We start from the raw sequence: 27,223 nt of genomic DNA on the forward strand, positions 1-27,223 counted from the left end.
TCTATGTGTCCTCGGGGCTCTAAGGAAGATGTTTCATCTATTTTCAGTGCGGCATTCTAGGATTCTTATGTATCCTCAGGGCACCAAGGAAGGCCTGTCATCTATTTTCAGTATTTTCTACAGAAAGTGTACTTTTATGATAAGGTTGTTTGTATTAACTGAAAACATTTTCTCTGCCTTCAAGAGAAATGATAAATGACTCAGTGGCATTTATGCTGATCAGAAGGTCTGATTAGTACTCTTTAACGAAAATACACGGAAATATAAATAACTTCATTTTGAAAGAAATTTGTTTGGAAGATGGGAACTTTGGAAACATGAGGTTCATATGGGCAAATAATGCTTGATAAGACAGGGCCCACTACTACATTGTCACCTTGGCTATGTCTACTGTCCCTCTAAGAGCTCACAACTCACAATCTCATTGTCACTGTGAAAAATGTCTTACACCTCTTACATAATTGTCTGTTTCAAGGGATGTCAAGATGCAGTGACTAAAAGGCCATTTTTTGGTTCATATGTGGCCTGGAGTTTCAGGAGCCACTGAGGTCCTAGATTATTCTAGGATCAAAGACTAGATAATAAAAATTGTCACCCCACTTTTTCATGAACTGGGGCTATTGCAATTGATAATGATGTTCAGTGGATTCCCTGATCCCCGTCTTCCAGGAGACCCACACTGGAAAGACTGCGGACCCTTATGGCAGAGCAGTGGTCCTGGGAAGCCATCAACACTGCATCAAGGTGGTGAATGCCCTTGTCCCTGGGGTGACAGTCACTGCTGCTGCTCCCATGTCCTTGCAGAGATAGGGAGTTAGGGCAATAGCTATTTAGTTTCATTTCCTTCTTGATTCTTTTACAATACTTGTTAAAGGGAAACAAGCCCCAAATTGAGTCATTTGTGCTAAACCTCATCAAGACTTAATTTCTAACCTAACTGCAGTTTCAGCCTCTCCCAGAAGTGGAATAAACCAACCAGTCTGGAATTTCCTGTTTGGCACTAGTAAGGCAATCTGCCCAAGACCCCCTGCATACCCCTAAGGGAAGGTGACCTTACCTGAGTTTCCTTGTCCTTTTTTGCCTACAAAAACCTTCTATTTTGTACGATTCCTTGGATTGCCTTTCTACTTGCTAGATAGGATGCTGTCCTTTCATGAGTCATTGAATGAAGCCAATTCAATCTTCAAATCTAGTCCACTGAGTTTTGTATTTTGAACACACTCAGTAATTAGAACCCCAGTTCACTGAAGGATTTCAACAAACTTGCTTTGAGTGCTGCTCCATGCCAGGCTCTGCTATAAATTCAGGGACTACAGAAAGGTAGGTCACTATTGCTGTCCTCAGGATGCTCACACACAGCCTAACAGCCTGAGATCTGCATCCCAACCACAAGACAATCCATGGACTCCTATATTAGTGGTTGGAATGAGATGTTAATGGGAACACAGGAAGGAGTAAGACATCTAGGAGGGGAGGTGGTGACAGAAAGCGTCACAGAGGCGATGACATTTGAACTGGCCCATGGAAAGATGGGAGCTGGTTTTCTCCAGGAGCAGAAGAGGTGGGGATTCTGGCTTTACTCTGAAAGCACTTAAAAGGGGGAGACACGAGCTTCTGGTGACATGCCTTGATTAATCAATCCAAATTTCCAGCTTCTATCTCAAGCCTACAGATTTCTTAAAACATTCATTTCACTGGTTTCACCTGTCTTAGACCTTGTTTTCTAATGCATCGGTTCTCCAAGCCTGGTGCCCAGATCAGCAAAGGTCAGCATCACCTAGAACTTGGTTAGAAATGCAAATTCTGGGGCCCCAACCTGAACTGTAAACGCTTGGAATTTCACCCAATACAGACTCAAGGTTGACAGCCACAGTTCTAAACACACCCAGGACCTTGGGGATTGGGGAGGGGATGTGAAATGCAGAGGCTGAGAATGATCTGGGTTTTTCTGTGCCACCAGCCTGGGAGGGGCTGGATGACCCACCTGAGCGTCCACCCAGGCTGGTCTGTCACGTGCCTTCTCAGGTGGTTTCTGGCAGGGTCCACTGCGTGAGGGGAGAGGCGCTCCCATGGGTCCCTGAGCTAGACTCATTTCTTCCCCAAAGCGGATAGGCTGGGAGGCTTAGCTTCGCAGCCTCAGGGCTGGCTTTGGGGTTGTAGTGGCCTTGGTCTTGCAAGTGAGAGACAGGAGACTCCAGGGACCATTCCGCTCCAGAGCCAGAAGGTGGCCACTCCCATCCCAGCCGGGGCGGGTGCCTTTCTACGCCGACAGCTGCGTCAGGTGACTGTGGGAGGGGAGCAATAAACAGCCCGGGACGCGGAAGGACGAGCGGGAGTGGACCGAAGGGCGGCGGGCGCGGGGACATGGGGTCTCCGGTGCTGGCCGGGCCCGCACTCCCGCTGCTGTTGCTGGTGCTGCTGCCGCCAGGCCCTGCCCGCGGCGCCGCGCGCTTCGACCCCACCTGGAAGTCCCTGGACGCCCGCCCGCTGCCCGGCTGGTTCGACAAGGCCAAGTTCGGCATCTTCATACACTGGGGCGTGTATTCCGTGCCCAGTTTCGGGAGCGAGTGGTTCTGGTGAGCGCGCCTCCCTGCGTCTCCTCTGGCCCGGCGTCGGTTCCCCGCCCCCACCTCGCCGCCTCCGGCCGAGACCCAGACCCCGCCTCGGCGGGTTTGTTGTGCCCCCGCGTCAGTTTCACCTCCCGCTGTTTCAACCGCGTTTGTATTTCCGGGTGTTAACTGTATAGTTGATTGTGTAAGTGGTTCGAGCTGGATGGACACTGACTTCTTCCTGCGAGTGACCGCAAGAGTTGTCGGACGCTTTTTGTGGCTCTGGCTTCTCGGCTACGTGGTAGTTGCGCTTACCAAGTCGGGGCTATCACTCTGTAGCCACCGAGTGACTAAAGCAGCAGAAAGTAAGGACTTGTGTGGGGCCATACGTGAAGCATGGGCCTCAGCTGCCGTCCTTAGAGATTCGGAGGCGATGTCTCTTCGCTCTTTTGCTGCTGTCAGTTTTCAGTTGTTTTGCCATGAAGGATGATTAACATATATTCATGGATTTGAGAAACTTCTGTGCATTTGGGCATCCATAGGCTCTTTAACGTTAAAATGTTACCACCTGTGGTTCAAGGAACAATTTTTTTTAAAGTTCTAGAATGTTAACACTAAAAACAAAACAAAACAAAACAACCTAATTATTAATAGACTACTACGTGAAAAGTGCTACGCACGAAAATTGCTCTTTAGGTTTTCCCTTGAGATCTATGTACAAATGTGCAGGTAACACCTTACAACTTTGAACTGCCTCACATCCCTTTCCTGATTAAATACTTGAAGTATTTTAAGTTCTTTGAGACAGAAATGTTATTTTATATATATTTATTTATACATACACACACATAGTACTATGTATAATACATTCCGAAGTAAAATAAGAAAATAAACAGTACTGTCAATTGAAAAAAAATGCACAGTGTGAGAACTGTGAGTTAAGTTTTATTTGGGGCAAAATGAGGACTGTTGCCTGGGAGACAGCCTCTCAGATAGTTGGTGGTGGGGAGGTCCGTGTACATGTGATTTTGGTGAAGGGGGGTACATGTAGTCAAGCACACATTTTGGCAGAGGGTTGCTGCTACTTACATGACGGTTGCTGCTAGTCACAAGGAGCAGATTTCTCTGGTAATGACCTCTAGATATGAGAAGATGCAAGAAACCAGGCTCATAAAATCTCCTCCTGAAAATATCCAACAATCTGAAGTGCTGTTCTACCAGTTTTTCCCAGAGCACACAGAATGCCTCATTTCTGATCTCCACCCTGTCCCTTCTGGGTGTGTTGAAGGTCAGTGACTACTGCAGTGGCTGGTGACTTCTTTCTTATAGAACCAGATGGCAAGTGACAATTTTTAGTTGGCAAATATGGGTATAAACCATATATTGTATTAACATCACGCTGTATATATTGTACTGCTTTCTACAAAGAGAGTGACTTTCTGTAAAATAACTTTTCTTACTCAGTTAAGCCAGTTGATGTAAAAGAACTGTATATACTTCGTTGAAATTTTGTATAAGTTTGAAGAACGTATACAAGGGACTCTTTCCTCCCATAACGTGTATTACCAAACATATTTGCTTCAGGATGTTATAAATCTTTCTTTGCAAGTTTTGTGCTGTAAGGCATTTTAAGTTTATTTTTGAAATGTTTCAGATTAGCTAGGTAAATAAATTTGCAGATTTTCTTCGTCTTATATTAAGATAGAATAGAATATATTTTAAATTATCATTTTGTTCAACTGTGAAGGGTAGGTAAATACCCATTTGGTTCTGGAAGATAATTTGATGTTTGTTAACTGAAATTAGTGCTCTGCCCAAAACAGCTAGTTTTGAGTCATATTATTCTTTGCAGTGGTTAACTTTTCATTTTCTACAAATGAACATAAAGTTGTTTGTTTTGACCTAGATCAATAAAGATAATTTTCATGCAAAAGAGAGTGTATTTCTGATGGTCTGGAATTGCATTAACCCAATGGAAGATTCTTTATTTAGGTGTCCCTTTGTGTCCCGTCTAAACCTCTGCTCCCCATCCCAATTTGACTCGGGGGAATCAATAGTAGAGATGAGTATATCTGACTGTCCTTAATGGCAATTCAAACCCAAATATAAATGATGGACTGTTTACTGTAAGTGCCTCTTCTCATCTCTATTAGTATGAAATTTGAGAAGTGACTCTAGACCATAATAGAGAATGCAGGTTCAAATTAGACTCTGTTAAGAAAAAATAGAACTCCCTTATCACTTTGACTGTCCCAGTTTCTCCTTTATAGTTCAATTTAAAAGATAAAAATGCATCATAGATCAATTAGGAAACTTTCACTTTAAAGCATAGAAAACCCAAATAAAAGATATAATAATAGGGGCTTGTTACTATACATAATGAAGAATTTAGAGGTAGGTGGCTCATGGATGAAATCAAAGATGTGGGCTTTTTTGTCATTCTCAGTCTGTTGACTCATCTCGTCATGGTCACATGTTGGTGGCCAAGCATCACTTTGCACAACCTTGTCCAAAAACATGTTGTATCTCTCTCTATTAGAGAGGAAACCATTCCCAGAATCTCCCAAGTTGGCTTCCCCTCAAGTTCCATTGGCCAGCATGGGTTGGGTGTCCATGTGGTAGCTGTGATGGAAGCTGGGAAAGTATGTGTCTGACTTTTGGGCAGACATATTAATGTCCCTCAGTGAAGTCTTCTCAGCAGGAAGAACCTCCTAATCATCTTTGAGGAAGCAGTGCCCGTTATGAATTTGCTCATCCCATAGATACTCTTATGAAAGGAGTGGTGGAAGGAAAAGTAGAAGGTGAGTCAGAGATGGTGCTTGCATCTATTTCATGAGGATAGGATTACTGCTACATGTATCTATAATGTTTATCTAAAAATTATGTTTTTGATGTAGTTTTCCTCCTGAAGCTTTGCTTAGGCAGTTTAGGCCCCATTGTTCAGAATAAATGCACATAACAAGAATTTTTTGAAGGCTGAGTCAATATAGTCAATAACAGCATCTTCTTAATTTTACTGTTATCTCCTCCCCCACTTGTTCTCTGCTGGTAAATATAATAAATTTGTGTTATGTTTTATGCACTTCATCTTCCTTTTGAAGCCTTACGTTACAAAGGACTAATTATGTAAAGATACTACATGCTGCGATTTAAAAATGAAGAATTAAGAGCAAATGGGTGGTTGGGTTGTCTAGAATGTTCTGGTTGATGAGCTGAGTGGAGTTTATAGAAGGAAAAATGGAAAACTACAAAAGTTTATATAAATTTTCTTTAAGGTGAAGTCAGACTAATTGGGAAAGTGAGGAAGAGAATCTTGGTAATATCTGAGTGCAGGGATTTAGTAAAGGGAGCTGAGGAAGTTACAGTTGACCCTGAACAACATAAGTTTGGCCCACTTTTATGTGGATATTTTTTCAATAATATACAATTGGCTGTCTGTATTTGTGGGTTTCACATCCCTGGATTCAACCAACTTCAGATGGAAATTTCTATCCATGGTTGGTTAAATCCACATATGCCAAGACTGTGAATATGGAGGGTTGACTGTGGAATGCCATTTAATATAAGGGAATTGAGCATCCACAGATTTTGGTATCTCCTAGGTCTCCTAGAACTGTTAGTGGAAAGAGGGGCCTCTAAATTAGGAAGCCCACCAAAGTGTGGGTCCTTGCCACCGGCTGTGAAAGAATTCATACAGCAGAGGCAGAGGGACAAAGTGAACAGCCGCTTTATTGCTCAGAAGAGAAGAAGGAAAGAAAGATGCTCCAGTGAGGAAAAGGCACTCAAGCGGGGAGCCATCAGCCAAGATGGCCAGTGAAGACAGCTCCAGCTGTGGCTTGGGCCATGTGGACTTTTATGGGAGGCTTCGGCCAGCTGGAACCAATCATCTTTCTTTTCTGTCTTTGTACGTGGGCTTTTCTGGTTATTGTCATGGCAGTTGTCAACTGTCATGGCACTGGCGTGTCACTTAGCATGCAAATGAATTACAATGATGGTATAATGAGACTCAAGGTCCACTGGAAGTCAAATCCTCCACCATCTTGGGCTTCACTGGTTCTAACCAGTTCTTGTATCTTCTCTTTGCAGCTGCCTCCAGAGACTGAGATAAGAGTAATTGGTTTATTTTCAAGGGAGGGTGGGGGTATGGTCCTGGGGCAACAGCCTTGCTAACCAGGACCCTGCCCCAGGGCTGCACTAGTGTTTCTTGATTGTTCCTCCCTTGTTTCTGCATTTCCTTTCTTCTCTGATTAGCAACTGTTTGAATCTGCCCTTTGGAACTCAGGGAAGGTCAAGGAGGCTGAATGAAGCCCATAAACTTCGAACAAGAAGTGGGGAACATGGAAAGATTTGTTCCAGGGAAGACCCTACAGGGTCCTCCTTGGTATCAGAACCATTTCTCCCATGGATACCAAGGGATGACTATACTTTAAATGCTATTATACTTTAAATATGCTATTTATGTGCTGTTTCCTTCCTCTTAGGTGGTATTTGCGAGAGAAAAAGATACCAAAGTACGTGGAATTTATGAAAAATAATTACCCTCCTGATTTCATATATGAAGATTTTGGACCACTATTTACAGCAAAATTTTTTGATGCGAACCAGTGGGCTGATATTTTACAGGCTTCTGGTGCCAAATATGTTGTCTTAACTTCCAAACATCATGAAGGTAAGTACAGCATTTGCAAACATTGACAGTGGTTGTGAATTGTAAAAGTAGTTCTTTTGGAAGAAGAAACTAAAGCAAGGTCATCCACGTGAAATCAGAATTTTCTCTTAGGAGCAACCATAAGTGGCTACTGATATTTTGCTTATAATTTAAGAGACCACACACATGTTCCACCCAATTAAGAAGCATCAAGTATGCAGAAAGATCATACCCTCCACAAAACAGAGAAAAAATGAAAACGGGTCACATTTTGTTATATGCATATTTAACAATTTCCAAATAATCCAAGATTTGATTAAAGCTATTTGAAGTGGGATGTGGGTTGTAGGTCAGTTTCCACTTGGAATTGCACTCTTTCCTCTCATTCCACCTCTGTAATGTATTCTGAGAAGGCACCATGGGGGTTATTCCGCTGTATTCTTGCATCATGACCTACACACATGGTTGTGCTTTTGGTTAACTCTTACATGGCCCAATGCCTCCAATTTGCTACAGCTTGCTACCAATGAAAATAACATGGGTCACCTGGAAGGAACAGGATTTTAGAACTGTAATGGTGCTCAGAAATATCAGAGATGGTGGAAGAATATCTAAAGGAAACACAGTGGTTGTATTAGGTTTCTCCAGAGAGACAGAACTAATAGGAAGTATAATATGTAGAAAGAGATTTGTTATAAGAAATTGGCCTCTACATAATGGAGGCTGAGAATTTCAGACCCAAGAGAGCCAAAGGTTTAGTTCTAGTCTGAGTCCGAAGGCCTGAGAACCAGGAGACTGAATGATTTAGGTTCTTGTTCAAGTCTGAGTCCAAAGGCAGGAGAAGATTGATGTCTCACCTCAAAGATGTGCAGAGAGAAAAAATTCTCTCTTAATCAGCCTTTAATTCTATTCAGCCCTTCAGTGGATTGGATGAGGTCCACTCACATTGGGAAGAGCAATCTGCTTTATGCAGTCTACCTATTCCAATGTTAATTTCATCTAGAAACACCTTCAGGAACACACCCTGAAGATTGTTTAACCAAATATCTGGGCACCCAGTGGCCCAGTGAAGTTGACACATAAAATTAACCATCATAGTGATCTTACATTAATAGGATAGATTCCACCCATTACCATTCCTGTATCTACAAGATCAAGGAAGCATCAGCAAATTGTTATTGTTCAAACAGCATGTCAATTACACCATTTCCTTTGCATAACCATATTGCCTTGGTATAAAAAATTTTGCCTCATTGTTTTCTCCAGAAGTGGGGAGGGGATTAAGAGGGAGAACCAAAACCCCAAATAAGAAATTGTCTTTTCCCTTTGGCCTCATTTTTCCCTTTGGCCTCATTCTGGTGGCTTAATGATTTTCTGCTATAGATGTTTTTCAGGCTGAGATGGATATTTATGAAGCATATTTCCTTGTGAACATGTTGATTTCCTGATGTCTAGGAACGTCTCCAAGCTGCAGGGCACAAAGTATTACATAGTGAGCTTATTTAAAAACAAAACAAAACAACTCTTAATCACACTGTGAGGACAGATGATGTAGCCTACATTTATAAACTTTCTAGGACCCATGTTGTCAGATGTTTTCATGCTTATGGAAGAGACCCCACTGAGCCCAGTTAGCCAGGAAGACCACTGTGTGAGCTTCTAGTGGTGCTACTGAACCGAATACCCGTGTGGTTTTAGCACCACCAGGCATTAGGTTCTGTCAAGTTGAAACATTTTGAATAAGACTTTAAATATCAATACTGCTTTGAAGCTTACTACAAATATCTTTGAAACCAGTGTGAGCTGTTTTAAAAGCTTCTTAAAAATGAATCTCAATAGTATATCCATCTTAATCATGTCCTAATTTACAAGAATAAACTGTTTCACTGAAGGCACCTCATGTATGTCTGTTCTCAAAGATTCTTTTAGATTTCAGTGGGGCAGTAACAATGTACTTATGTTCTTAGGCACTAACTAAAAATTTTGAGACTTGTATTGTTTATTTATTGCATCTATGGTTTTTATTTAGAACAACCAGCAATCTAAGTGCAAATTCATTTTATTTTATTATTTATTTTTACTGAAGTATAGTTGATTTGCAATGTTGTGTTAGGGTGTGTAACAAAGCGATTCAGTTTTATGTGTATATATATGTGTGTATATACAGTTAATATATATGTGTGTGTATATAAAAGTTATATATACATATATATAACTTTTCAGATTCTTTTTCATTATAGGTTATTATAAGATATTGAATATAGTTCCCTGTACTATACAGTAGGTCCTGTTGTTTATCTATTTTATATATAGTAGTGTGTGCATGTTAATCCTAAACTCCTAATTTATCCCTCCCCCCTTCTCCCCTTTGGTAACCGTGTTTGTTTACTATGTCTGTGAGTCTATTTCTGGTTTGTAAACAAGTTCATTTGTATCATTTTTTTCAGAGATTCCACAGTAAGTGAAATCATATTTGTGTCTCACGTCACTTAATGTGATTATCTCTTTGTCCATCCATGTTGCTGCAAATGATATTATTTCATTCTTTCGTTTATAGCTAACTAGTATTCCATTGTGTGTGTGTGTATATATATATGTATATATGTATATATATACACCACATCTTTATCTGTTAATCTGTTGATTCAATTAGGTTGCTTCAATGTCTTGGCTATTGTAAATAGTGGTGTTATGTACAATGGGGTGCGTGTATCTTTTTGACTTAGGGTTTTCTCCAGATATATGACCAGGAGTGGGATTGCTGGATCATATGGTAACTCTACTTTTAGTTTTTTACGGAACCTCCATACTGTTCTCCATAGTGGCTGTACCAATTTACATTCCCACCAACAGTGTAGGAAGGTTCCTTTTTCTCCACACCCTCTCCAGCATTTATTGTTTGTGGACTTTTTAATGATGACCATTCTGACTGGTGTGAGGCGATACCTCATTGTAGTTTTGATTTGCATTTCTCTGATAATTAGTGATATTGAGCATCTTTTCATGTGCCTGTTGGCCATATGTCTTCTCAAGAGAAATATCTATTTAGATCTTCTGCCCATTTGTTGATTGGGCTGTTTGGTGTTTTTTGGTTTTATTTTTATTTATTTTTTTATATTAATCTGTATGAACTGTTTGTATATTTTGGAAATTAATCCCTTCTCAGTTGCATTGTTTGCAAATATTTTCTCCCATTCTATAAGTTGTCTTTTCATTTGTTTATGGTTTCCTTTGCTGTGCAAATGCTTTTAAGTTTAATTAGGTCCCATTTCCACAGCTAACATTATATTCAATGCTGAAAAGCTGAAAGCATTTCCTGTAAGATCAGGAACAAGACAAGGATGCCCGCTCTCACCATTCTTATTCAACACAGTTTTGGAAGTCCTAGCCACAGCAATCAGAACAGAAAAAGAAATGAAAGGAATCCAAATTGGAAAAGAAGAAGTAAAACTGTCACTGTTTGCGGATGACATGCTACTATACATAGACAATCCTAAAGATGCTACCAGAAAACTGCTAGAGCTCATCAATGAATTCAGTTAAGTTGCAGGATACAAAATGAATGTAAAGAAATCTGCTGCATTTCTGTTCACTAACAACAAAATGTCAGAAAAGAAGAAATTAAGGGAAAAAAATCTCATTTACCATCACATCAGAAAGAATAAAGTACCCAGGAGTAAACCTACCTAAGGAAGCAAAAGACCTGTACTCTGAAAACTATAAGACACTGATGAAAGAAATTGAAGACGACACAAACAGATGGAAAAATATACTGTGTTCTTGGAATGGAAGACTCAACATTGTTAAAACGACCATACTACCCAAGGCAATCTACAGATTCAGTGCAATCTCTTGTCAAGTTACCAATGGCATTTTTCACAGAACTGAAACAAAAATTTTAAAAATTTGTATGGAAACATGAAAGACCTTGAATAGCCAAAACAATCTTGAGAAAGAAGACTGAAGCTGGAGGAATCACACTCCTTGACTGCAGAATATACTACAAATCTACAGTAACCAAAGCAGTATGATGCTGGCACAAAAACAGATACTTAGATCAATGGAACAGGATAGAGAGCCCAGAAATAAACCCACTCACTTATGGTCAGTTAACCTATGGCAGAGGAGGCAAGAATATACAATGGAGAAAAGATAATACCTTCAATAAGTGGTGCTGGGAAAACTGGATAGCTACATGTAAAAGAATGAAATTAGAACATTCTCTAACATCATACACAAAAATAAACTCAAAGTGGATTAAAGAACTAAATGTAAGACCGTGTACCATAAAACTCCTATAGGAAAACATACTCAGAACACTCTTTGACATAAATTGCAGCAGTATTGTTTTGGATCTGTCTCATAAAGTAATGGAAATAAAAGCAAATTCCTTTTAAAATATGAATTATTTCTAAGTGCTTACGTAAAGGCAGACATTTTTCTTACCCATTTAGTTGGTAGGTAATTCACTTTTAGGTTATTTAAAGAACAACATTCAAGTTTATGATTTTAGAGTAGGATGAGAATACAAATGGTGGGTACATTTCAAAGTACAAGACTACTGGGGGAATAGTACACCACCCCCACCTTGGTTAAATGAATCATGAGGCTAAGGGAGATTTACTACTACACGCGGATCACCAGTGTTTTAAGAATCATACTATAATAAAATAAAATAAATCCTAAAGCACTTTAATCTTTGATTTAGAAGACAAGAATCTTGTAGGAATGTATTGCAGGATCTTCACTTAAGTGGTAGTAGTCCTTGTTTAGCGTGGTAGATGTGGAAGATGTTCCCACCTTAGCTGTGGTCTGCTCATGTTGATTGTTGATTTTGTGCTAGACCCTGTGCTGGCCGTTGGTATACAGCAGGGAACACTGCAGACATGATGCTGTCCCTCAAGGAACTTACAGTTTAAGAGAGAGAATGCAGGAGATATGTCAGACTATACAAACCTCATAGGGTACTCTGAGAATTACTGTTAAAAATCTCGGTTCTACTTTGTCTAAATTCTCATTTGTTTCTTGTATGAAAGCAAAATATACACTATGAAAAAAATTGCCATAAAGCAATTTGTAGAAACAGTGATTTTTATATCATGTGTAGTGCCTGCATAATTTGTTTTGGTGTTTGCACAGGAGGAAATTTACTAAAACTGAATTGATGTACTTAACAGGTTTTTTAATATAACGTTTCAGGCTTCACCTTGTGGGGCTCAGAGTATGCGTGGAACTGGAATGCTGTGGACGAGGGGCCGAAGAGGGACATTGTCAAGGAACTTGAAGTAGCTGTTAGGAACAGGACAGGCCTGCGTTTCGGGCTATACTATTCCCTTTTTGAATGGTTTCATCCACTGTTCCTTGAGGATGAAGTCAGCTCATTCCAGAAACGACTATTTCCAGTGTCTAAGATGCTGCCTGAGCTCTACAAGTTAGTGAACAAGTATCAGCCTGAGGTCCTGTGGTCGGATGGCGATGGCGGGGCCCCAGACACCTACTGGAACAGCACAGGCTTCTTGGCCTGGTTGTATAATGAAAGGTGTGTGCTCTTGATTGGATTGCTGTCGTGACCTTAAGCATTCCTAACACATGTGTAACAGTTTAATTTCCTTGCTTCTCAAAATATTTTTCAGGCTCATTTGTGGTACGGGGGAGGAAATCACTGTAAAGAATGCTTATCAGACATATCAGTATTTACTCAAAATAATCAAGAGTTACAAATCAGGAGTCTAATACAAATCAGGAGTCTGGTTTTTAAAATCAGACTAAAGATTACAGAATCAAGGACTTTGAGGATATTCATTTTGTGGGTCCTCATTTTCATCTCCTATTCTGGGGACAACGCTGTTTATTCATCATCCCTTTCTCATTATGTGCTTTTCAGTTCCTCTAATTGCTTCTTTTTATCCTCTTACCTTTGGTAATCTTTGCTTCTCAGACAATGTCATCTTTCTCTGTCTCCTCTTTTCCTTCATTGACAGTCTCTTCCTGTTCTTTCCTCTTGCTTTCTAGCACCATCCAAGCTGCCCCATTAGAACAAGGAGTTCTGACTTAGCTCTTCTATAAGGCTCACACTATGTGGACCACACTTATGTTTCTAACCAGAAAGTATGTGGTATTGGGCTGTGAAGTTAGGGAGTGTCCTGCTCGTGTTCTCTGGGCCCACAAAGGGTTTGCACAGGCAAACCCTTTGAAGAGCTCTTGATATTTAACTGCAGTTTCTCTAGGTACTCCTTCCAAAAGAAAATATTGGTAGCCCTCTTCTTCATTTTGTGAACCCAAACTGTCCCCTCAATGTGAAGAAGTGCAGGAAGTTCCACCTGCTACAATGAATAATGTCGTGGGGATGTTTCATGCCACAGTGAATTCCATGATGACAACAGTCGGATTTCCTGAGATTTTTCTTTTTTTAATTAATTAATTAATTATTTGGGTGGGGGGAGGTAATTAGTTTACTTATTTATTTATTTTTGAAGGAGGTACTGGGGATTGAACCCAGGACCTTGTGTATGCTTAGCATGTGCTCTACCACTTGAGCTATACCCTCCTCCCTGAGATTTTTCAATATAGGCACAATTGTAAGAGAAAGAGAAAGGCTAGAATATATGTATAAGATTATTCAGTCATAGGTGAGAAGAATGTCTTGAGTGACACTCAGTCTTGCCTATCACTCACAGCAAGAGGGGTGGGGAACCTACAGATAATAGCATAATACTCCTGTAAGTGTTACGTGTGTTGGGCACTGGGCTAGGTGTTTTCCATAAATTAGTTCTGCTGTGATAACAGATGAGGAAATTGATTATTGAGAGGAGTTAGGTAACTTGCTCTAGGGCTGGGAGCTTAGAAAGTGACAGAGCCAGGGCTACAATCTCTTCAGGTCTGTTTGACTTTGCAGTCGTGGGCTTTGTGTTATATTCCACTGTGGTTATTTTTCAGGAGTGAATTTCAGTCAGACCTCTTTTCAGTGGCGTTTGGTTTTGTCTTAAAAAAATTTTTACCTTTTGCCTCAGAAAAATCATCCATTTCATTTCAGCCCAGTTCGGGACACAGTGGTCACCAATGACCGTTGGGGAGCTGGCAGCATCTGTAAGCATGGTGGCTACTATACCTGCAGTGATCGTTATAACCCAGGACACCTTTTGCCGCACAAGTGGGAGAACTGCATGACGATAGACAAGTTTTCCTGGGGCTACAGGAGGGATGCTGGGATCTCTGACTACCTTACGATTGAAGATTTGGTGAAGGTACAGTAAAATGTCTCGTCACTACTATAGTAATATTCTTACTAGTATGTGAGAATTATTTTTTTAATTGTATAGCTCAATGACCTATAAACACAGAATATAATTCTTTTCTCTATGTTCTCCTAAATAGTGATTATATATGTATGTCTAAGTCCATAAATACAATAGGTTAACACATCCGTGATGGAGTAGTTTTCTTCCTCTAAGAACTATATATTTATTCTTAACTTTTTTTTAAAGCAACTTGTAGAAACAGTTTCATGTGGAGGAAATCTTTTGATGAATATTGGGCCCACACACGATGGCACCATTTCTCCAATTTTCGAGGAGCGACTAAGGCAAATGGGGACCTGGCTAAAAGTCAATGGAAAAGCCATCTATAAAACTCAAACTTGGAGATCCCAGAATGACACTGCCACCCAAGATGTGTGGTAAGTACTGTTAGATAGAGGAAGACATTTAACATTTCTCAGAGATGAATAGAAAAGTAGAATAAAAAAGGAAACTGGATGAATGCCTACTTACACGAAACACTTTATTTACTCTAGAAGAAATAAGCATATTCTTAAACACTTATTATTTATCAAATTGAGCTTAAATCAGCTCTAGATTCCTCCTAATGGTGGACAAATTTGAAGGAAAATATTCAGCTCTGACAAAAATTGTAAGCCATTCAGAAAAATGGAAAATGCCGACTGGTTAATCTGAAGGAGACCTGGTTTAGTCAGTTAAGTAAATTCCAACTTTTGCAGATGTTACATCACATCAAGTTAGCAAGAGGTGATGAAGGGCAGAAAAAATATTAAAAATCAGCCCAAATAACAGCATTATTTAAATTGATTAAAAATCTCGTAGCTTGTTTCTATTATTCTAATAAATCTAAACCTGAAGTTTCTTTAAAATTAATTATCTTAACTGGCTAACTTTTCTTTTAACTAGTGTTTTCTGTAAAAGCCTTGCCATGGGTTCCGTCTGAGCTTTGGAAGGTTCTGTGGGGCAGTGAGTATTGGGAGTCAGACTCTGCACATATGGTGGTTTCTGATGTGGGATTTTAACATATATAAATAAGAAAAGTATTAGCGAACCTCTAAAAATTCACCTTGTATTGCCACCAAAGTGAATACACCCTGATCAAGCATAAATCAAAAAGTTAGATTAAATAATCTTCTTTGAACTTATGTCCTTAGACAAATTATCAATTCTTTGAAGAAAAGCAAGGCAGTTTAGACAGAAGCAACTAAGAGTAGAATTTTAGAATGTTAGGAGGAGCTATAATGAGAACTCAGAACCAATCTTTCATTTTACAGAGGCTAGTTTAAATTTGGTTAAAGCCAAAATTTGCTTCTGTGCTTATGTTTGACTATGAGGGTGTCTGATCTGGGACTTCACAATTATTAACCATTATTCCATTAAGTTTTCTTTTAATAAGTAAAGATAAAAAGCCAAACTATTTACCAAGGCATGTGAAGCTGAACTCTGGCTGCACTGCCCCAGCCCCAGGCTGCCGCTCGCCCCTCCCCACCAGGGGAGCTCTCTCCCCTGGTTCCTGGCGTGTGCTGCCCCTCCCTGCTGCGTTATCTTAAGACTCCCAGGTCCATCCTTAAAAATCCTTTGAGATTTTAGCCCTGGCTCACTGTCACTGTCCCCAGAACTACTCTTCACATAATTCTTAGTGATTGTAATGTCTATATTCAGAGCTCTTCTAATTTGCTGGCTCCTTGGTTCCTGTGCCTCCTCCCTTCTAGGGATCCTGTCCCCCTACATTTGTAGCCCTTCTCTTGGTCGTACCTTGGACCTTGCATTACCAATAATTGTGCTCCTTCCATGATCTCAGTCTGAACTGTTCTACTGTCTAACTCCCACTTCTTGTATTTCAGCTTACTCCACATAGCACTTTGGCTCCCAAAGGGATCTACCATCTTGGATTCTGTCACTTTTTCTCTGTTCCACATGTCTCTGCCCTCTCATGTCTTTTCTTCTTCCTTTCCCAGGTGGCCCATCACTCTATGGCATCCACCCTCAACTCCTTAACTTTCTTTCTGTCACACTCAATACAACTGAACTTTGATTAAACTCAGCTCTACTTATTCCATGCCTGCCCCTGGGCAGCTAAACATGACTAGACACACACACACACACACTCACACACATGTCAAATGGTCTCACTTTTGGCTTTTAGGCCAAGCCCCGTATCCTGGATCCCATCCCAGGTTATCCACTCAAGGGTATTGTTTTACTAGTTCTCCCCATTTGCTCCTTATCTTCAGTTTTCCCTCTTTTTTAGATCCTTTCCTATCAGCATACAAACCTTTTCTTTTTTTCATCTTAAAGCACTCTTTCAACCCTACTTAGATTTCCAGCTACTTTCCCATTTCTCTACTTTCCTTTATAGTAAGACATCTTGAAAAATGGTTTTTACTTGCTATCTCCAATTTCTTGCTCCAACTTTTCTCTTAAACTCACTCTAGTCAGGCTTCTACCCCCAGACTCCTCACCATCACTGTTACCCAGGCCCACCGTAATCTCCCCACCCCTCAGTCCCTATCATCTGAGCTTATTGGCAGCATTTGCCTCAGGTGACAGCTGTCTCTCTCCCTCTTCACTTCACACTCCTTCTTAGTTTCCTTTGCTGGTTCCACCTCAATTCCCGACTAGACCTTGAAGTCCCCTGAGTCTCAGCCCTTGGATGTCTGTATCTACCTTCATTCCCCGGGTGACCGCATCCATTTCCATGGCTTTAAAGGCCATACTGTTCACTGCTCCAGGGCAAACCTCTTTCTTGAACTTCCTAGTCAACATCTCCACTTGGAAGTATAAGCATCCTAAACCTGTTATATCTGAAACTTAGGTCCTAATTTTAACATTTGGCTCTAAAGCAGCTCATTCTGTGCTGTGCAAGCTCTCTGCAGGGACTTCTGTGCTCACAGTCCCTCTTCCTCCAGATACTCACAAGGCTCTGCCTGACCCTACAGCCACCTTCTCAGAGAGGTCTTCCCTGACTGTTCTATTTAAAATAACACCCAGGTCCCTTTTTTCTAACCTAGTGTTGACCTAAATAGACTGTCAGTTATTTCTCCAGCAAAAAAAAAACGGTTTTATTCGAGATCAGCAAAGAATTGTAATAGGGGTCTGCAAACTCGGTGAGAGCCGTGCAGGCGCCTGCACCGCCAGGGAGGGAGAGCTCTTCCATTGAGGAGAGGGAAGTGGGAGGGTGACGGTAAACACAGGGTCCACAGCTGGCTTTTCTTTGGTTGAGTTGTTGCCAGCAAAGAAGAGGAGTCTTTCTTCTTCCTGTTGGGCTCTGCTACTGTTGCAGGGCGTAGGAGTTCCCCTGTTGGTCTCCTGACTATTTTAATTGCGGCTTCTGTGTATTAATTTTTTACACTAGCATGCTCTATCCTTCTTATGGGGCTTCAGTTTCCTCCATGGCACTTAATCGTTACCTGACGTAATTTTTTGCTCCTTCTAATATTTTCCACTACAACATAAGCTCCACGAGGACAGGGACTGTGTTCAATGCTATGCCTCCAGCTCTGAAACAGTGATCAGCACTTTAAGATGTCAATAAATGTTTGTTGAATATTTGAGTGAAAAAAATCAGTGAATTCTGTTTTCTTTGTCTAGACCTTACTCTTCTAACCTTTTCTTTTTTTCTCATTCATCCTTTAAGCCTCTGATTAAATGTCATTTTCTTGGACAGGCTTTTTGCTGATGGTCTAACCTAAAAAGATCCCTTTGTTATAATCTTCCAATTTCCTTTTTTTTTTTTTCATAGTGCTTATCAAAGTTCACACTTTTATATTATTTGTATGATTATTTAATGTCTTCCTCACTCTAATCTAGGCGCCACAAGAACAAGAACTAAGTGTGTTTTGTTTTTGATTGTATCCTTAACACCAGTGCTTGGCCCAACGTTGACACAAAATACCTACTGAATGAAGGAATATGAAGTAATCAGCAGGTGGAAAGCCATCTATTCTTGCATCTTACCCTCTTTGCTCACACTCCCCACCTGTTTCTAGCTCTATGAGAACAGCCTGATGAAGAAGAGTAGTACTAGAAAAATCTATGTTCCAAAAACTTCCTTTTAGTATTGGGGAAGTCGAGGAGGGAGGTCATGTGATAATTGGGATTTATAATAAGAAATATATATTTGGTCTTTGTCTGTTTCTGGCACAGATCTCCTGAAACTCTTGAAATTTCTTGAGTGATGAGAGCCATAAAGGTGTCTTTTGTTATGTCACTGAAGTGATTTTTGACCCTACCAAAGGATGGGGGGCTGGTGGCCAGGAGACCCAACCATGTGATTATAGGGTTGGAACTTTCAGTCCCACCCACAGCCTCCAGGGGGGCGTGAAAGGCTGGAGGTTGAATCAGCCATCAATTGCCAATGATTTAATCAATCTTAACTATGCAATGAAGCTGCATAAAAACCACAAAGGATGGGGTTCGGAGAGCTGGATTGGTGGAGGTGCCGGGAGAGAGGGGTACCTGGAGATGGCGTGGAAGTTCTGTGCCATTTCCCACATACCTTGCCCTGTGCATCTCTCCGTCTGGCTGTTCCTGAGTTACATACTTTTATAATATACCTATAATATAGAAAGTAAAATGTTTCTATGAACTCTGTGAGCTGCTCTAGCAAATTAACTGAACCCAAGGAGGGAGTCATGGGAACCTCCAGTCTATACCCTGTAGGTCAGAAGCCCAAGTGATGATCTGGACTTGTGACTGCTATCTGAATTTGAGGCTGGAGGGCAGTCTTGTAGGACTAAACCCTATCCTGTGGAACCTGACACTATCTCTGGGTAGACAGAGTTGTAGGACACACAGCTGGTGTCTGAGAATTGCTTGGTGGTGTGGGGAACTTCCCACCCCCACCACACTGGAATTGGGATCAGAACCCTTCTGGGTGCTTTTTAGACTACCATAAGGCTATTATTCTTTCCCTCTACTAATGAAAACATTGGTAAATATTTGCTAAATGGAAGTATCTCGGTAAAATAATTCTAGACCTGACTCATAAATAATGAGAAACATTACTATGCTTTTCCCCTTTTTAACCAGGTACACATTCAAACCTAAAAGCAAATTGGTCTATGCCATGTTTCTCACATGGCCCACGTCAGGACAGCTGCTTCTGGGTCAGCCCAGAGCTACTCTGGGGGCAACAGAGGTAAGAGGAAAACAATTCTTTATTGTTCCTTTAAATTGCTGATGAGACTGTCCTGATGGAAACATAATATAACTTTTAACTTCAAGGTGAGCCTTTTATGTGCTCCTCTTATACCTCATAAGAGTAATTTTAAAATTAGCTTTATCAATGGCAATGTTTGGCAAAAACCTTTGAAAATTTTCTTTCATTTCCCAGAAAACTAAAATTATAAAACAGCTGTATTATCTCCATGCAAATCAGCATGAAGTATCTTCTTCATGGTCATTCTATGCTGTTCAAGCTGCCCTGCATGTATCCAAAATGACTCTTCGTAAAACTGGAGCTCAGATTCTTCCCAACATCCCATGCCAGAACGCATCTGAATAAATATGTCATGGCCTTACTATTTTAAGTTCATAAAAAATCTGGAGAAAGTTAAAGGTTAATCCGACAGTTGTTACCATTAGCTCTGATATTGAGCTCATTTTGATATACTTATAGCTTATTTTTAAGAAATCGAAAATTTCCTTGGAGGTGAATTGTCCATACGCTTCTCCTTGCATCATCTTTCCATATTTCATTTCTAACACTTGGGCTGATCAGGCAGAAAAGGACTGGAGTTCAAATCTGAGGTTAATTACAGCCTAGTGGCCTGGGCATGGCATTATCTTTTTATTTTATCCATGTTTTCTCTGGCCGCCATTAATACTGTTATTTAAAAGTTCATGTGTTTTCATATTATTCTACATGATAAGCAAAGTTTTCTGGTTCCAAATAACCACAGATATGTTGAAATCTAAATTCATTTTGTGTAAGACTAAGGATATAAAACAGTTACAGTAGTAACAGATCTCACTCATGCATGGTTGGCTAGTGGGGATTACTGGAACATCTGGGCTGGGGAGAAAGGTGAGCCTTTCTCCAAACATTGTGTGTAAGAGCTGAGCTCTTTGGGCTCAGTGGGCGGTCTGGTTCTAGACTCACCTTCCCCACTCTGACACTATTCAATCTTCACAAATCTTCCTCAACTTCTGCACACTTTTGAAAGTAATATAGGAGCAAGACAGATGTATGTACTCATTTGGATCAAGAATTGAAACAGCTTGTGACCTACTAAATAAAAGTAAAAAATACATCGCTTGCCTATATTGCTTTTTAAGAAATATCAACCTCTCCTTCCCAATAAAGTGAGTAAGTCAGAGATATATTTGGAGACATCTGTATGTATGTTTTTAATTTCAGGTTAAACTGCTGGGACATGGACAGCTACTTAACTGGACTTTTTCCAAGCAAAACGGCATTATGGTTGAACTGCCTCACCTAACTGTTCATCAGATGCCCTGTAAATGGGGCTGGGCTCTAGAACTAACTCATGTGGCCTAATGTGCAGCAGAGGGCTTTATGCTGCTGTAATATCTAAGACTGAAAATATCAGGTGTCTATAGTTGTAGCACATGAGAAATCAAATGTGAGATTGAACAAGAGTTTCCTAAATCACCCACATCACTGTTTTCACTCTTCAGTGCACTTTGCTATTGATGTCTCTTCACATTGCATTTATTTCCATGTGTGATTCAGAGGTGGGGGTTTTTATTTTAGGGTAGCTAGGAATTGGTGGTGTTAAGGACTGGATCGTGTCTTCTGCCAAATTCACATGTTGAAGCCCTAACCCCTCAATGTGACTGTATTTAGAGATTTTAAAGAAGTTACTAAGCTTAACTGAAGTTATAAAGGTGGGATCTTAGTCCAGTATAACTGGTGTCCTTATAAGAAGAGGAGCAGGAACGTGAGCGCACAGAGGAAAGATCACGTGAGGACCCAGTGGGAAGTCGGCCACCTGCAGGTCAAGGCGGGAGGCCTCAAGGGAACCCAGACCTGCCACCACCTGGGGCTTTCGGCTTCCAAACCTGAGAAGAAATAAACTACTGTTGTTTAAGGCACCCAGTCTGTGGTATTTATCATGGCAGCCCTAGCAGACTAATATAGGTCACAGGCATATAATAAATTTGGCTTAATACTTATTTTCAATGCTCTTGTAATAAAACTGATACGTTCACTATAGATATTTAAAAATACACAGAAATGCTTAAAGGTAGCATCACTGTTAAGGTCACCACTACTATTATTTTAGTATATTCTTCCAGGTTTTTCTTGGGGGGAGATGAGGGCATGGGGTTGGCGGTGTGAGCCTGTTTTTGTAGGTAGGCTAATTTGAGGTCCAATTTAAATGAATAAATTTGCTTCCTGTATTTGCCTTCAAACAAACTGAAGTTGAAAGTCTAGCTGAAAATTAGGAAGTCTATTCAGAGTTTCCCTAAGAATGAAGCAAAATAATGAAACAAAAATAATTCAGATACTGATGTAAATTCAAAGAAATACTGATTAAAGAACTCATTTCCCTCAACAAAGATGTCCCATGTGGCCAGATCTTTGAAGTGCTGTGGGTTCCATTTTGTCACATTAGTCAAATGCAGACATCTCATTGTTCCCTACAAATGCTTCAAGTAGAGAGGGAAATGAAACACTATTCATATTTATTTTCTAAAATCATGCTTAAAATTATTCATTGCTGAAGTTCCTATAACTATCAAAAATTTGAAACCACACCAAAGTATTTACATGAGTAAATACTTTAATAATTCTAAATCTCAACTAACATTTTATTAGAGATCCAACACAGACAGATTTACATGATCCCAAACATTAGACTAAGAAAAGACGAAAAAGAAAAAAGGAAAAAATACTTCAGACAAACCCAAATAAACAGGCTTACAGGATATGAACATAAAAGTAGGGTCCATCTGTCTGTTTGAAAGAAGTATTTTTGAGGCCAAAACCTGTCAACCACTTAAATTCCTACCTTGTCCACCTTGACCTTTACAAATAGAGAATATAGAGGAAAAATGGAACTATTTAAGCAAATTATAGTTAAATATACGGTTTAGTTAATAGGAAGCTGAGGGAGTGAAATGACAAAATATAGCTGAACATTCAGAAGTACTGAGTAAAATGCTTTGCTACAGACACTATATATTGAAAAAAGTATGAATACCAAATTTTATTTAAGGTATATCTTGCTTATATGTGAAATCTACACGTGGGACTCATAATAAGGATCTTAAAATAGTCCATCAAATTCTTAGAATTATCACGGGTACGGAAGGCAAGAATTATAGTAAGGATAATTAACAATCGGATCTCTTATTACCCACTTTAAGCCAATAGTTCTTTACCCTGCCAACCAACTAATCCTTTTCCCGGAGTTACTTATAAGTACAAAATTGACTTGTTTTGAATTTCAGTAACTTTGGATTTTTCTTTAATGACTAGAGAAATACTGAAGGCAAGCAAAGCTAGATTATTAGACTGAACGATTTAGACATTGATACTACAAATATGGATATTGCTTTAATAAGATTCCACATCTCATTTTCTTATGAGTGCCATTTTGAAGCAACACAATTACTTTAAAAGGTCAGGTTATTCAAATAAATATGAATTAGGACAACAGAAAACAAAACAGATGTTTTACTTTCTGTTCATTTCAATTTTGTAAAGATGTGGTTAGATAAAAACCTTCCTGTCTAACTTCCAAACAAAGAAAATAACTGTTCATATAAAATTTTTGTATGTACACAGTAACAAACACATTTATACAAGTTTGAAGGAGAAGCTATTTTAAGTAATACCCATTTAATCAACTCACTAGGTTAACGGATGCTCTGCATTTCCTTGGAAAAACGGCATACTGACTGACGCCTAGGCAAGCTGCAGGCTTTCAGTTAGTAGGCTTCTGTCTGGTACGTGCTTCCCTTCGATTTCCACTTGCTGCAGCATATGTTTACCAACGATTAGCTGAGTCTGTTACTATAGTGGGTTGAATGCTGTTCCCCAACACTCATGTCTACCCAAAAGCACAGAATGTGATCTGACTTGGAAACCGTCTTTGCAAATGTAATTAAGTAGAGATAAGATACTGGACGTGGGGGACACACAGAAAAGATGGCCGTATGAAGAGAGAAGCAGAGATTGGAGTTATGCTGCTGTAAGCCAAGGAACACCTTGGCTTGGAAGGGTCAAGGGAGGACTGGAAGGATTCTTCCTTAGAGCCTTCAGAGGGAGCACGGCCCTGCTGATATCTTAATTTTGGACTTCTAAATGCCAGAATGACGGGAATAAACTTTTGTTGTTAAGCCACAGTTAGTGGTAATTTGTTATGGCAGCTCTAGTAACTCTAATACAATAACCAAACTGATTATGCCAGTTGAACTTTTTATCATGAGTACATAATCAGATGACGTGAGTGTGATGGGTTGCAGTTTCTGTGAAATTGGTTGAATACTTTGGAAAGACTAGATAAAAGGGTGTTGCTTTTTTTTTTTTTAATTTAAAGATATTGGTTAACTAATTATGGGCAAAACAGTTCTAAAAGACTGGGGGGGAATATAGTAAAAATTTACAAAAATTCTGTATCTCTAGTTGTGATGTAATGCATATGATTTGTGTAAGAAAGATAATAAGAGAACCTCTGTAAGCAGACCTGTATCTAAAAGGTAGAAAAGACCTGGGTCCTACATTAATAATTAGCAAATAAAGGCTACTTATATTTTAAGTTAAAATATCTAAGAATACATTTTTTTGTTGATAACCTATTTTAAATGACACTTTGGATTAACCAAATAACTAAGGGTCCCAGACAAGAGGGCTTCAACTGTACTCCTAGAAGACAAACTTGTAACATCCAAGGCCAATTAGCTTCAGATACATGTGATTTTTACCTTGTCATCTCTTCAACTGTCACAACCCTACAGATGCAGATGATTCCAGGTAATAATTTTCGGCTGATCAGCTTTCTATCCTTCCAAGGTCACACCTGTTCCGTCTCAAAATCTCCTTGGATGAAATCCTGGGTTAATATTGCTGGAAGAGATGCATGCCCTATTACTTACACATTCGCTAATTTCCAAAACGCAGTTTTTCTGTCACCCTTTTAGAAATAACATCATTATATTCTGTCAAATTTTGAAAAGAATAATTTGCCCTCCTCTCTACCTTTACATCTGTTGCTGTTTTTTTTTTTAAACATTCTAGACATAGATTCCCTAGCAGTTTGCTTCAGGCATAACCTGCCCTTAGAAGAGACTTCGCAATTTGTTTCCTACCTTCTATTATTTAGCTGTATGTTATATGTTGGAAGAATATAAAACACTGATACTGAAAATATACTATTGAAAATATATCTAATATAATGATGATACATGATTGATTTATTTCTGCCCTAATTACTCTTATAAAAAAGAACTATAGATTTACAATGAATTATTTTTTAAAACATTTTTTGTTAACTATTTTTTATTGAAGTATAGTTAATTTACAATGTTGTATTTCAGATATATAGCAAAATGATTCAGTTATACATACATATATATTCTTTTTCAGATTCTTTTCCATTATAGGTTATAACAAGATATTAAATACAGTTCCTTGTTCTATATGGTAGGTCCTTGTTGTTTATCTATTTTATATATAGTAATGTGTATATGTTAATCCCAAGCTCCTAATTTATCTCCCTCCAGCAATTATTTCTTTTCAGAAGGAAATGCTATTTATTTTTTCTAAACAAGTAAGTTAAAGCTTCAATTGCCAGATAAAATTAAACTTGAAAACTTGCATAATCTCCAAAAATAACAGCAAAATATCTATGGGGCAAATAAATTAATAGCTGTAAAGTATTAACTCAATAAAAGCATTTTTTACTAAAATATTTTATTGCAATAAGATTCACTGTGCTAAAAATCAATACAAAGGTATTAAATTTACATATAAATGAACTTGAAACTATGTACAGTAGTTAATAATAGCTGCGAATAGACAGCATCAACACAATTTTAGCCTCTAAATCAATATGTAGTTTCCTAAGGACTGTTAACAGTGAAGAAAAAAATTGCTGATCATGGTTGTTAAATTCACTGATTCAATTTTAAAAAAGGTCCTCAATCACCTGATATTTAAGACAAATAACTTATCCCTTTGAAGACTGGAGGAAACTGTAATTCACTCCTGTATACTGCACTCTAGTGAACTTTAGGATTAATCAAATAGCATATTTTCCAAACTTCACACCTACCCCCCAAAAGATTTTACCTCAGTATTAATGTCAAAGTATACTGAGTTTCATATAATGTAAAAAAGTATCTACATTAGTTTTTAGTCCATTTGGAACTAATATCCATAGTGTAACAAATTATTAACAATTCTGACATTTGCACTGTGTACACTCAGATATGGCCCCTGAAAACCAGTCTGTTGCTGACTTAAAAAAATATATTAAGATGCCAAATAAATCTATTCTATTATGAAATGAAGACTTTGATTAAGAATATATTTTATTAGGCATTTCGGTAACAAATCATTACCCCATATATAGCTGATTTATTCAATTTTTTTTTAAGTAAATGGATTCCACTGTAGTTTTTCTTGAAGGAAAAAAGAATCACTTCTCCAGTTGTTGAGGAGTACTAAACGCTTCGTACACATTAGCAGCAAAGTCTTTCACTTGCTCCATCATCAACAGATCCTAGCAAAGATGACAAGAAAACGCTACGGTTTGTAAAAGTATAGGTAATTTAAATTGCTTTCTGCAATCTAGCAACAAATTAAGCTCTAAGTTTTGCGGCGTTAAGACCAAAAAGAAAACCATTTAATGAAATAAGTAGTTTTTCTTATAATAAATTCCCGGAGATAGTTATTGTTTAGGTTCTTATATGAGGGGTGGTGGGTATGATAAATATTCAAGAGGGGCTTTGAGGAGAAGACCCAAAATAGTCTTCAAATGGATTTGTGTGTATATCAAGTGATAGATAAATTATCTGTTGAATAAATGAATATAATACTAAAGATACAAGTCTAAAGGTATTTTTGTTGGAAGCTGACATAATGTGGTTGAAGTATATTACTTTCCATAATATAGCATATTTATAGCACATATGTAGGATGTCATGTATTACATATACAAACATACATAAGCCACACATATGCATCTGAGAACAGGAGTTCTTAAGGGATTTGTGAATGCAGATGAGGAAAAATTACATCTTTATTTTCATTAACGTTTAACTAAAATCTAGCATTTTAATTATGAATGTAGGCAACAAATCATGATATTATTAACAGAACCTGTTGAGTTTAGTTAGAAATCAGACATCTTTATAACATTTGATGGTTGTAGAAGTTATGTGAACCACTGTCACATTGTGTTGTGGAATGCATGAACAAACCAGCAATGCTGCTACATAGTAAACCTGATTTTAAAAAGTATTTTGAAACTGTATGAGAAGGCACCCACAGACTTCCCCAGATTGTGAAAGAACCCGTAACAGCAGAAGTCGTCCTGTGCCCCTGCGAGCATCGGAGAAACAGGAAGTCAACCCATCCTTAAAACTCAACTGAGCTTTAGTTTGATCTCACAAACTCATAGTTAAGTTGTGAAGACCACATGGTATTTTAACTCATAGAAATCACACTCAAAAAATTTGGTGAAAGTCTTGTCAATTAATGGTCTAGTATATAAACCTCATCTACATCCAGTAACATTAAAAAAATTTACTAAGCATTAGTATCAATGATGTTT

At 38.9% G+C, this 27,223-nt stretch overlaps 2 protein-coding genes across 5 annotated transcripts in view; one reads left to right on the plus strand and one right to left on the minus strand.

Moving 5' to 3' along the window:
- Window positions 1-2,255: 2,255 nt before the first annotated feature.
- On the plus strand, window positions 2,256-21,533 carry FUCA2 (alpha-L-fucosidase 2). Its single transcript, XM_010965835.3, has 7 exons — window positions 2,256-2,576; window positions 7,031-7,218; window positions 12,397-12,736; window positions 14,231-14,441; window positions 14,682-14,872; window positions 19,506-19,614; window positions 20,836-21,533. Exons 1-7 carry the CDS (start codon window positions 2,365-2,367, stop codon window positions 20,974-20,976), a joined length of 1,392 nt encoding a protein of 463 aa, XP_010964137.3. The 5' UTR covers window positions 2,256-2,364; the 3' UTR covers window positions 20,977-21,533.
- PEX3 (peroxisomal biogenesis factor 3) overlaps window positions 8,651-27,223 on the minus strand; it is a 42,196-nt gene continuing 23,623 nt past the window's right edge. For 2 of the 4 annotated variants that reach the window (XM_010965660.3, XM_010965659.3), the window contains one exon: window positions 24,913-26,170. In XM_010965660.3, coding sequence (XP_010963962.1) covers window positions 26,161-26,170 — 10 coding nt within the window. In that variant the 3' untranslated portion in view covers window positions 24,913-26,160. Of the gene's footprint in view, window positions 8,666-22,624; window positions 24,514-24,912; window positions 26,171-27,223 lie in introns of those variants that run through there. The other 2 variants (XR_012508566.1, XR_012508565.1) reach the window with 2 other exon arrangements.

The sequence above is a fragment of the Camelus bactrianus genome, chromosome 8 (assembly GCF_048773025.1).
Source record: "Camelus bactrianus isolate YW-2024 breed Bactrian camel chromosome 8, ASM4877302v1, whole genome shotgun sequence".
In the NCBI taxonomy this organism is placed as follows: Eukaryota; Metazoa; Chordata; class Mammalia; order Artiodactyla; family Camelidae; genus Camelus; species Camelus bactrianus.